Source organism: Euprymna scolopes, chromosome 22 (assembly GCF_053919585.1).
Source record: "Euprymna scolopes isolate OS-2025 chromosome 22, ASM5391958v1, whole genome shotgun sequence".
Taxonomy (NCBI): Eukaryota; Metazoa; Mollusca; class Cephalopoda; order Sepiida; family Sepiolidae; genus Euprymna; species Euprymna scolopes.
In genome coordinates this window covers 102,662,533-102,675,524 of record NC_136503.1, presented here as the reverse complement: position 1 = coordinate 102,675,524, position 12,992 = coordinate 102,662,533, and the positions used below count along the sequence as shown (strand labels likewise).

The following is a 12,992-nucleotide window of genomic DNA, read 5'->3' as shown; positions in this document are numbered from 1 at the left end:
ATCATGAGATTTAACCTATTTGTAAGATTCGTATTATGCATCCATCATCCTCTTCATGCAACACATGTCCTCAACCCTTGCTAACCTATTTTCACTTGCATACACATGCCTGATAAACTCTTCTCTTTGGTCGACAGTGGTAAGTCTCTGCTTGTTAGTAATAGAAATTCCTTCAACTAATTCCTTCCACTCCTAATCTTTGCAACCACTTGCTCCACCCTCTGATGAAGCTAATAAAACTTCTGTACAACTTTAATAAATTTTACATCTACTTGTATTTTGTCCGCATCCGTGCTAAATAATTGAATTATTTTTACAGATTCACAAAAAAGTTTTGGAAAAATATGGTAAACCTGATGATGTTATGCCTGGAATCCAGGGTAAAAAACTTCCGTTGCCGGCCCATCCGATCTCTGGAATGTACAATAAATCTGGTGGAAAAGTAAGACTTACATTTAAATTAGAACTTGATCAAGTATGGATCGGAACAAAAGGTGAGTTTTATGTTTGCATTTAAAAAATTTTTTTTTTTTTTTTCCCCAAGATTTTACGTTCGAAAAGCTGCAATAATATACTTTTGGTTTTGCAAAGTTTACGAAAGATTTTTTTTTTGAGTATAGGGAAAATTCTCTACTTAAAAATGTGTTTATGTTGCTATGTGTATCTAACTGTTGGACAAAAGTCTCAAGCAGCAGCAGCTAACTTGAAGTGTAAGTATTGCTTGTAAACAGACAACTGTTTTTTTTTGTATCTTTTAATTGTAAAAATTCTAGGTAAATTGAGAAACAATTATATATATATATATATATATATATATATATATATATATATATATATATATATATAAATAAATGACAAGAACTATATTCCAAAATTCATGTTGACCATATATCAATCGTATGTATGTATACACAAATTAAACTAATTATTAAATAGAACATTTTGATAGAAGATTCATATATTAATGTAGATTGTTAGTACGAATAGTTGGGTTTAGTGACTTTGTTTGATAAAATTCAAAATGGCGTAATGGAAACATTAAAGGTATATGCAGCTTCTCTTCTAATTTTTGGATTTTAATCACGTCAAATCACACTTCATTTCCTTTTGATGGATTGATTATTGCTTCTGATGAGTTAAGGGCAGAATAGATTCACTGATTGATATAATTAAGTGATTAATTTTGCGCTACGGAACATACTGTCAAGAATTGTATAAGTCAACTGAATTAAAGGAATAAATTAACAGATGGTCAACATCATGAGTTTTGGAATATAGCTTTTTGTCATTTATTCTCTATATTACTCTGTAATTACATTGAGCTTCTTAAATAAGGATTGGCCTATATTATAAGAAAATATATTTCTACAGAAACATATATATATATATATATATATATATATATATATATATATCCTTATTTTAGCAGGCATGAGCATGCTAATATATTATACTCCCTCCCTCAAAAAAAAAAAAAAAATGCAGTAACATTTATGGGAAAAGGTTTTCATACCATAACCCCCCCTCCTCTCACATTAAAAATCAAAAATATAGAAAAATTTGATTGATGTACTCATGATGGAAAGAAAATATCATGTAAATTTATCAAGTAGTTTTATTTTTAAATTAGAAAATTATTTTGAAACGAATTGTTTTTCCAATACCTCTCCCTCCCTTGTTAAAATGACTTTCTAAAATATTGCAAGTTTGAATTATTTGGAGTTATTTCCCTTGTCATGCAAAAATGATCTCCAGAATGTTTAGCCATAAAATTTTTTCATTCTTTTTTAATAAAAGTACTTGATAAATTTACGCGATTTTTGGTGTACGATATTTTGTTACGTACACCATAAAGATTTCCATTTATTTTTTTATATTGTTCATAGGGGGAAGGGAGTGCATTGAAATTTTTTTTTTTTTTTTTTTTTTTTTTTCCAAAAAATAATGTATTCTTGAATTGTTACAACATGGTTCTTTGTGCAACCCATCCTCAATAGGCGGAGGGAACAGATCTCTGGAACACAGTTGTTCCCCCTTCATTGAGTTTAGAAACAGAAATATTTCACTTGCTTTTCTGCCACGCTAATTTCAAATGTCTTATACTTGACGTCACTTCCTTGGACACATTAGTTTTAATTCTAATTTTAATGCCTATTGGAGAGAACTTGAATGCCTACTAGACACTATCCTTGCATGTCTAAGGTTTCGGTACATGGTTTTGTCAGGATAACATGGCATGAAGATACTTTTCTGTACAAATAAATCCTGACTAAATATTCAACGTCAAATAGTATTTGCGGCCCAAATAAGATTGCCTTTGTATAGCTAACCACCCACTGGCTTTTGCAATGGATCGTGCACCTTCTCCAAGTGATGTTACCTCAAGTAATAGCACCAAGCTGGATACTCCACCAGACGAGATAAATTCTTGTCCTGGAATCCAGTAAGACCAAGAGACCAAAAAGGAAGATATACTATAACCGATTTTAATGGTCCATTGGGGAAATGTTCTCAACTTTTTTACAAACTTGATGTTTGAGATGTAAAGGAGAACTTTAATGGAATATTCGAATATTTGTGTTTCATATAAAGATCAAGTGTGAGGCCCAGGAAGAGGGTCCCTTGTTTTCTGGGTATTTCAACTGAAGTAAAATAAAATAAAGAAAGTTTAACTTCTAGTTGAAAATACCTCCTTACTTCATTTTTACTTAGAAAATGGGATTTTTTTTTTTATTTCTATGTCATTCTAACACACCTATGTTGAAATCATACTTCATGCATTTCTTTTAAGAAAGTTCTCAACAAAAATAATTTCATCTTTAAGTAAAATCACTAATTTCTTATTTGAGAATTTAGTATTTTTTGCAAAATAAGGGCTGTGCTATTGTCCAAATTTTTCGGACAATATGTAAAACACTGAAAAGGTACCAAATAAGTTTGATTTTTTTTTTTAGGAAAAGAAAAATTAATTTTTTTGTTATCACGAAGATAGTTCAATGAAAAATTAATAAAAAAAAATACCAATATTGTTTATTACAAAGAAAATATGATGAATAATTATTATTTACAAAACTTTAAGAAAAATAAAATTTAAGTCAAGGGAAAAAAAAAACACTTATTTTTTGATTTTGTGAGTTTTTTGTTTTTTTGTTCAAGTTGAGATAGATTGATTTTTTATTTTTTTATTTTCTCTTTTGGCTCGGTAATTTCATTGGATCAGCATTTCAACACCTTCAACAAAATACTGCATAAGTACAAAGAATTTTTCCTTGCGTTTCATTTTGAGTGAATTTTTCTTTTTCTTTTCAGAACGAACAGACAAAATTCCCATGAATTCGATAAAAACCATTGTTAATGAAGCATTAGAAGGAAACGAAGACTACCATATGCTGGTAGGTAAACTTTCTGTCATTTATTCTTACTTCAAAGTTTTATTTTTCAAATTTTTCATTACAAAGTGACCAAAAATTGTCATCCATGGAATCGTTCACAAAATTCGTAATCCCTTCTGCAATTTTTTGGTATGACCAACTTTCAGTGTATGCTTAGCTTGTTCGACTTTTATTGCTGTTCAGATTTCATTTTGATGATCATCTCATTAGTATTTATTTTTGTTTTTTTAACTACAACCCAAACAAAGCACATTGCCACTAGAGATGTAAAGGGGTTACTGCAAATTAGAGGTCATGTTTATATAGAACATCCTAAGTGGGGAGTTGAGCAGAGAGATGTTTGTTTACGTCACAGTGAAATTTGTGTCGGTATAGTTAAGGGAACAAGGAAGGAATTTCAAAGACTAGCAGAATTATGTTTGAACGCATCTGAAAATACTTTTTCAAACTTAAGTGATGGATGAGCAAACAGAGCCTTATAGAGATGCGTATCCGAATCTCAAAATCATTCCGGGTGACCGACAAACTGCAAATACCCTCTCATATTCTCTTTACTGTTGCAGAGTTAGTCTCCTTGCTGATTTGGAAGCCTGTGTAGAAAGTAGCAGTCAAGAATCCATTCTTGACCATCAGCCTGACAGGTGATGGGCCATTTACGTGGCCAACTACCTGTCGGACTGAGGTACACTGCCTGGGTATTACCTAGGAGGTTCACCCTCTCAGGTCTTGCCATCCGGTTTTCGGGTGGGGCAAGTTTATTGCTTGTTGTCTGAGGCATCCTGACAATTTTTATGAGGCCAGTGTACCCCTCCTTTAAAGATACTGCTTCGAACACTCCACGTTTTTACCTTTTGTCACATCTTGCTGTGGTGGGCAGCAAGTAAATATCTACTTTTTTGCAAAGCAACCATTCGCCCATGTATGAAGTACTGTTGTCACATCTGGGCTGGTGCATCTGCTGCTTGTCTCTCGCTCCTGGACAGGGTTCAAAAAAGAGTTGCCAACCTGATAGGTCCTGAACTGTCATCTAGGCTTCAACCTCTGTCCCATCGACGAGATGTTGCATCCCTCTGCCTGTTCTTCAAATACTTTAATGGTGAATGCTCTGACGAACTGCAAACACTTGTACCTCCCCGACGTAACTACCCCCGACAAACCCGACAAGCTACTAAGTCTCATCCCTTTACAGTGGAGATCCCTAGGTGCAAGAAAGCCTTTTACTCCAATAGTTTCTTCCCCAGAACTGCGGGTCTTTGGAACTCCCTTCCGGGATTCTGCTTTCCCAACTGCAATGATATGCAGAAGTTCAAGTGTAATGTTAACAAACATCTTTCTACTCTTCTCCCTTCATAATGACCCCGCTAATTAATTCCCTAATAGTAGCCCCCTGATTCAAAGTGGCACTGTGCCTTGTTTGGGGTGAAAATTGAATAAAAAAAAATAAAATAAAAAAAAAAAAAAAAAAAGAAGATAAACTTGCGTCTATGTCTGACTTGTCCACCTGCAACACAATCACCTTCAGCATGATCGCACCATGACAACCAATGCAAGATGAGTATGTAAAGTTAATCAGTTAAGTTTTGTGTATGCGTGATTTTTTTTTTTTTTTTTTACAAGGGTGTCACCACTTATCAAGGCCCAGAGGCCACTCGAGGATAAGGGTTAATAGGTATACATTAGTCATTGTGATTTTAGCATAGTAAACAGTGGGAATTTTGAAACTTGGATTACTTAGGGGGACGATTCAATTAGAACTTGTTCACATTGGACTTCTTTTTTTTTTTTTTTTTTTCATAGGTATCAACTCATTATCAAGGCCAAGAGGCCACTCAAGGATAAGGGTTAAAGAGTGTACAGTAGAAATTGGACAATATAATAATCATTAGTAATGAAAATTTGTTAAATTTGATAACTTATATGGAACGGCTCATCAAGAACTTATTTACGTTAGACTTGAAGACAACCATATTGTAGTCAGCCGGAAAGCAGGAAAACGGAAGACAATTCCACAGGCGTGCAGTTCTAATAAAAAAGCTTTGTTCATGGAATCTACGTTTAGGTTTAGGCACAGATAAAGAGTGGGGGGAATTATTTATAGTGTTTACAGCTAGACGAGTGTTTCTTGTGAAAGTTTTGCGAGGGGGGACCATAGATTGAAGCTCAGTCGAACACTTTCTATGAAAATAACGATACATCAGAGACAAACTCGCAACATCTCTTCTGTGAGATAGAGGTTGCAAGGAAGAGAAAAGGACATCTCCTACGAGGCTACGAAGTCTATTTTGAACTCTATCAAGGCAGGCCAAGTCCTTTCTAGCAGCTCCTGCCCAGATGTGGCAACAGTATTCCATCCTTGGACGTACCTGGCTCTTATATAGATAGAGAATTGCATCAGCAGTGAGATATCTACTGGATCGATAGAAAGATCCCACCATTTTTCCAGCGGCCTTGGCAACAGATTTGATGTACGTGTTCCATTTAAGATCATGATGCAGTCATCTAATGTAGAAGTAGGAACCCCAATGTTATCTGTTGATAGAACTGTCTGGTTGCGTCAGTCTCCAATGGTTTTTTTTTCTCGGCCCGATCTACTCTCACTTGAATTCAATTTCTGATCTTTCTTGGAACCATCTTAGCGACCAACTACCCTCAACCTTTTTCAGCTCATGACTGTCTGTTTTGGAATCCAAATTCTGTCGTTAAGTGTCACACGAAACTCAATTTTGACTGTCATTGATCATTGCAAAACGCTCCCAAGTGTCATTACAACCGGGCACTTTTGTAAATCCATTAAAAAACACTAGCGTCTGCAAACTACTCCACATCATCATAAAACTAAATATTTCTCTATCTATTGTTTGTTCCTTTTGTTACCGGTATTGTTCTGTTCTGACCAACAATCCCATGTCGAATTTTTGTTATCTACTGATAAACCCTATTTTCTATTTCTTTTATTACCCGATAAACCTACTTTGTTGTTTTTTTGTCATATTTCTGCTTTCTTTTGATAAATTTTTTCCCTCTTTTACTTTTACTTATCAACACTTGGGGTGGGAGCACCTATAGTATCATTCACCAAGTTTCATGCATAAATATCCAACAGTCTTTGTTTTATTGCCATTTATGTTATCACATGTTGGTTTGCTTGTATCTGACAGTAACAGTACAAAAGCGTATTCACTATTTTAACCTTTAACCCTTATTTGAAACTGTTCTGCATTTTTTTTTTTTTTTTTTTTTTTTTTTAATTTACAGCAGAACCCCGGGATACGGCATTAAAAATTAGCAAAAAAATATACAGTACAGTATATAAAAAATTTTCCAGACTCTTTATCTGTGCCTAAATAAAAATGTAGATTCCATGAACAAAGCTTCTTTCTTAGAACTGCACGCCTGTGGAACTCTGTTCCGTCTGCCTGTTTTCCACCTGACTACAACCTGGATGTTTTCAAGTCCAACGTAAACAAATTCTTTATGAACCACCTCCTTAAGTAAACACTTCATTAAATCTCCACACTAACGTAATGTACGTGCAATAACCCTTATCCCTAAGTGGCTTCCGGGCCTTAATAAGTGGTAACCATCGTGTAAAAAAAATTTTAAAAAAATAAATAAAAAAAATAATGCACAGGTATAAAATCAAATAACATAAATAACACCGTAACCAGAGGCCCAAAAAACATTGTATTCCACATCGTAACCTGAAAAAGCGTATCCTGGGGTCACCGTATCCTGAGATTTTACTGCACTTAAATTTGTCAAATTTTCATAATTTATTAAAATTCAAATATTCAAATGTTTTCATTTTTATTTCTTTTTTCAATCTGTTGACCACCAGAAGAGTGAGATGTGTGTATGCAGTATGATAATGTATGGAAGTGAAACCAGACCATTGGGGTTTGAGGACATGCGTTGCATGAAGAGAAATGATATGATTGATGTGTAATGTGAGTCTTAAAGACAAGCTTAGACATGATGATCTCGAAGATTACATTTGGACAGTTGTGGTAGATGTGTGCAAAAGAGTAGACTTTGGCAGTGAAAGAATGGACGAGAGTTTTTACTATCACTTGCCGATAAAGAATGACTTGGTTTGTCCGTGTTGCGGGGATGTCTCTGGAAAGGCTGTTACATCCTGCGCACGGCAACCAGCTCCCCAGATGTTAAATATGATAGAACCAGCATGCACATCCCTTTTTAATCAAGGGTTGATATGACATTTGCTTGACGAATCTTGTGTCGCATTCTTAGCATCATTAATTCTCTCCTAATGGATTATCTGGTCACAGACGTTTAGTGCTGGACTTGTGTATTGCATAAAATAAATGAACTGCACATCTTATAAAAATATAAAATTATTTTAATATCGAAGAAGCATTTTAAAAAGCCGAGAGTTGAGGCACACAACCTATTGCATGTCAACTGCTGGAGACAGAGTTCCAGTTCCAATTGAATTACAAATCTTCCTTTGTGGCTATAAACGAGACGGAGATGCATATGAAAAACAGACTGGGATATTGCTATTTCACAAGCCTTAGATAACAAGTTTATTGGTTTTGACCTTTGGACAGTCTTTGAGTTTATAATCTGAACAGCTGTCGGCTCCAGGTAAATTTACTCTGAAGTCATGTTTTCAATAAGTTTTAAAATTAAATTCGCCTCCATTTGAGTACAAGGAAGCTCGAGTATAGGGCTTCTACAAAGAATTCACCACTTATTAAGGTCCAGAGGCCACTCGAGGATAAGGGTTAAAGAGTGTATGGTAGTCAAATGGACAATATCATATTAATCGTTAGAAGTGTAGATTTGATAAATATGATTAAGGGGAACGGCTCAATGTGAAAAGTTATAGCTCCCTCAGAAAGGGATTTATCATATGTGAAAAGTTATAGCTCCTTCAGAAAGGGATTTATCATATGTGAAAAGTTATAGCTCCTTTAGAAAGGGATTTATCATATGTGAAAAGTTATAGCTCCCTCAGAAAGGGATTTATCATATGTGAAAAGTTATAGCTCCCTCAGAAAGGGATTTGTCATATGTGAAAAGTTATAGCTCCCTCAGAAAGGGATTTATCATATGTGAAAAGTTATAGCTCCTTCAGAAAGGGATTTATCATATGTGAAAAGTTATAGCTCCTTCAGAAAGGGATTTATCATATGTGAAAAGTTATAGCTCCTTCAGAAAGGGATTTATTATATGTGAAAAGTTATAGCTCCCTCAGAAAGGGATTTATCATATGTGAAAAGTTATAGCTCCTTCAGAAAGGGATTTATCATATGTGAAAAGTTATAGCTCCCTCAGAAAGGGATTTATCATATGTGAAAAGTTATAGCTCCTTCAGAAAGGGATTTATCATATGTGAAAAGTTATAGCTCCCTCAGAAAGGGATTTATCATATGTGAAAAGTTATAGCTCCTTCAGAAAGGGATTTATCATATGTGAAAAGTTATAGCTCCCTCAGAAAGGGATTTATCATATGTGAAAAGTTATAGCTCCTTCAGAAAGGGATTTATCATATGTGAAAAGTTATAGCTCCCTCAGAAAGGGATTTATCATATGTGAAAAGTTATAGCTCCTTCAGAAAGGGATTTATCATATGTGAAAAGTTATAGCTCCCTCAGAAAGGGATTTATCATATGTGAAAAGTTATAGCTCCTTCAGAAAGGGATTTATCATATGTGAAAAGTTATAGCTCCCTCAGAAAGGGATTTATCATATGTGAAAAGTTATAGCTCCCTCAGAAAGGGATTTATCATATGTGAAAAGTTATAGCTCCTTCAGAAAGGGATTTATCATATGTGAAAAGTTATAGCTCCCTCAGAAAGGGATTTATCATATGTGAAAAGTTATAGCTCCTTCAGAAAGGGATTTATCATATGTGAAAAGTTATAGCTCCCTCAGAAAGGGATTTATCATATGTGAAAAGTTATAGCTCCCTCAGAAAGGGATTTATCATATGTGAAAAGTTATAGCTCCTTCAGAAAGGGATTTATCATATGTGAAAAGTTATAGCTCCCTCAGAAAGGGATTTATCATATGTGAAAAGTTATAGCTCCTTCAGAAAGGGATTTATCATATGTGAAAAGTTATAGCTCCTTCAGAAAGGGATTTATCATATGTGAAAAGTTATAGCTCCTTCAGAAAGGGATTTATCATAGTGGCACAACAATTGCAGTAGCAAGTTCAGTTCACTGATGAAAACCAATAAAGACCTGAGAGAAAGAGCAAATACAGAATTGAACATAGGTTGGTTTGAAAATCTATTTCTTAAAGCCGTCCAACACATGCCAGGATGTAAAACAACATTAAACGGAATATGATGATGATGATGATGATGACTATCTGACCACTTTTTGTATGTCTGTTTCTCTCGCCTCTATGTGACTTAGACTTTATTTTTATCTATTGTCAATTATTTATTGAATTAATAAAATGCAACAAAATTATTATAATATAAAATTTATTGAATTAATAAAATGCAACAGCATAAAATTTAAAAAAAAAAAAAAAAACCTTGAAAAATCATATTTAAAAACATAATCTGTTACTTAAGAAGAATAAGGACCAGGTTATTGTCAGAATTTTCTGGCCAGTTTAAATAAAACCCAGGAAGGTACTGAAATGCTGAGTTAATGAAATCACAGCAGCCAACATCATTTAAGGAAACTATCATTTCTAAAAATAACTAAATCTTTATCTTGATTTGAGCAACAACAAAAAAATATAAAAATCATAAAAAAGAAACCAAAAAAACTTTTTATAAATTTTTCATGGAATTGTCTTCATAATAACAAAAATATTTTTCATTGATAAAATTGGCCCATGTTTGCACAAAAAAAAGAAAATCAGGAAACTTTTGTTCATCGCCTACCAAAATTTTACATAATCTGCCCAGGAAATTCTGACAATAACAATCTTTATTCTGCATAAGTACCCATAATTCAATTACAAAATTAAATTATCTAAAATGCTTTTCTTTATGTTAATGATACCCTTGCAGTGTTTGACTTGGATCCTCAAGGTTTTCCATCAATTATGGCTAGGGCTTGACTGGCAATCACCAGATAAAACTGAGCGTTGTTCAAACGTCAAAACGCTAAATCAACATCTTTTTGTTGTTTCTTGTATAAAAAATGTGATTTTGTAATTATTTTTTGTGATGAGTGGGGGTGGGGTATTTTTCTGTTTATTTTTTCAACATTTGTTGACAAAAAATAATTTATAAATTTTCTTGAAAAAACTTTTCTGTACTTTCACCTAATAATTTACAGTTCTCATAAAAATCATTAATCTTTTCTTATACAAAACAACTTCTGTTTAAAACGAAAAAAAAAACGTTTATTGCCAATTTTCTTTAAAAAACATAAAAAAATGTAAGTTTTCTTGAAAAAAAAAAAAAACTGTACTTTCACCTAACAATTTATGGTTAAAAAACATTAACCTTTTCTTGAAAAAAAAAACTTTTGTTGATTAAAAAAAATAATTGCAAAAGAAAAAAGTAAATAAACAAGACGAAATACAACTTTTCTTGAAAAACAATATATATATATATATATATTAAAAATATATATATTTAAAAATATTTATATTTATTAAAAATATATATATATATATATTAAAAGAGAATTTTATTGCATATCGTTCTTCTAAAGTGTTCTCACGGCCAGATTGCATTTTTGAAATTCACCAGTTGTGACAATCAGGCTTTAGTAGTGTGTATTCCAATTCCTACTGTAGCTGTTTATTTGAACCTAAAATCACAAAAACTAGTCAGGTAGCTCATGAGATGTATAGCAATAACATACCGAATTTTCAAGAGTCTACGACAATTTTAAATGTTTCAAGAAAAACAGCCCGGAAACTTTTTTTAAGGTACCTTATATATATATAATATATATTCATTAAATTTACAGTAGTTTTTTTTTTTTTTTAAATTATTTATTGTATTTTTATTTTTTTCCCCGGTTTGTTTGTTTTGAAATTCGTCTGTATCTGTTACTTTGCTCGACTTAATCCGGTGACTGCAAACCATAATTGACAGAAAAATACCCAAGGATCCGGGTAAAATTCTGCAAGAGTACCTTGTTAATGAATCACACATTTTGAATTTTTTTTATAGTATTTTTGTAACAATTTAATTCAATTAATAATTTAATAACCAAAGCAGGCTGTGATAATTAAATTTAACTTTAAAAATCCTAAAAAGAAAATGGTAAAACAAAATAAACACAAAAATACAAAACAAATACAAAACAGTATAAAAATATTTCTGTGTAACATATTAGGTACATACCATAGATAACTAAACAAATAAACAAAAAACCAAAATCGTAAGCAAGAAAACATTTTTTCAAAACAGATCAATTATTGGTTTTTCAGTTGAAAAAAAAAAAAATGAAGGGATGAAAATTTCTGATGGAACGGAGAAGAATGGAGAAAAAAAATGATCAAACATTTCTGTTTTGAGTCTTGAATGTTTCTAACTCAATCGCACGTTATAATATGATGAGAGTAGAAAGTTAGGGTTAGGTTTGCTTTCAGCGACCGCGTAATTCTTGCTTCTCTTATTTTGTCCTTCAGTTCTCATATTCCATCAACGTTTCTGACAAAGAGGGAAGAATTGCTGTTTTCTGGCTTAGAATCTATTCCATCCAACATTTATCATTGGCAAGTTTTTGACCTTGAAGTAGTATTTTTTTTTTTTTCTTTTTTTTTTTAAATTTTTTTTTTTAGCTCCTTACGTCAAGTGGCTTCATGCCTTGTCTGGATTGATTTCCATAAAAAAAGAAGCTTGTTATATTATCAGGTTGATGTATGAAAGTAAAATGTGGCCAGTGATTGTCGAAGATATATGTTGCTTAGAAAGATATCTTGTATGGTTATGAGAATTATAGGTGGACATGTAATGTGAGTGTTGAAGACAGGCTTAGTTCTGATGACTTCAGAGAAAGATTAAATCTGGACAGTATAGGAAGATGTATGTTGAACAGGAGACTTTGATGGTATGGCCACATTCAAATTATAAATGAGTTCTTGGGTTAGTGGATGTAAAACAGTTAAGGTAGCAAACTCATTTCATGGTTTTTCTGAAGTTCTGGACGCTCATAGCATGTTAAATACCAAAATGTTTAGATTAATCAACGTTTTCTTTGTTTTTTTAAATTTCACTCATAATATTTTTGCTTTTCTCTTGCTCTGTTTCAGGGTCTTCAGCTTGGCACTACAGAAGCATCACGTTACTGGATCTACTGGGTCCCTGCTCAGTATGCGGAGTCCATCAAAGATGCCATCCTTGGCAAGTGGCAGTATTTCTGATCCAGCCATTTCTTCGCGCTCCCTATTTTCCGGCGTCCTCCAATTCCATCGCTTTCTCAAAGGAGGGGAGGGGATAAAAACAGACATTAAAAAAAAAAAAGAAAGAAATATATACATATATATTTATTGTTATATATTTTATGAGGAATAAACACAGTGCTCAGTTACGTTAGAGCAATGTTTATTAATTATAGGCGATACTATGGAGCGGTATGGTGATTAGCCATTGGTACCATAGGTTTCGAGGTGAGTAGAAAATTTGGCTCATGAGGATAGGAATAAACA

At 33.0% G+C, this 12,992-nt stretch overlaps 1 protein-coding gene across 1 annotated transcript in view; it reads left to right on the top strand.

Moving 5' to 3' along the window:
- Positions 1 to 12,992, top strand: part of LOC145243579 (ubiquitin domain-containing protein UBFD1-like) — a 58,312-nt gene extending 45,320 nt beyond the window's left edge. The window contains exons 6-8 of the mRNA XM_080106559.1: positions 320 to 494; positions 3,310 to 3,392; positions 12,597 to 12,992. Coding sequence (XP_079962685.1) covers positions 320 to 494; positions 3,310 to 3,392; positions 12,597 to 12,707 — 369 coding nt within the window. The 3' untranslated portion in view covers positions 12,708 to 12,992. The remainder of the gene's footprint in view (positions 1 to 319; positions 495 to 3,309; positions 3,393 to 12,596) is intronic.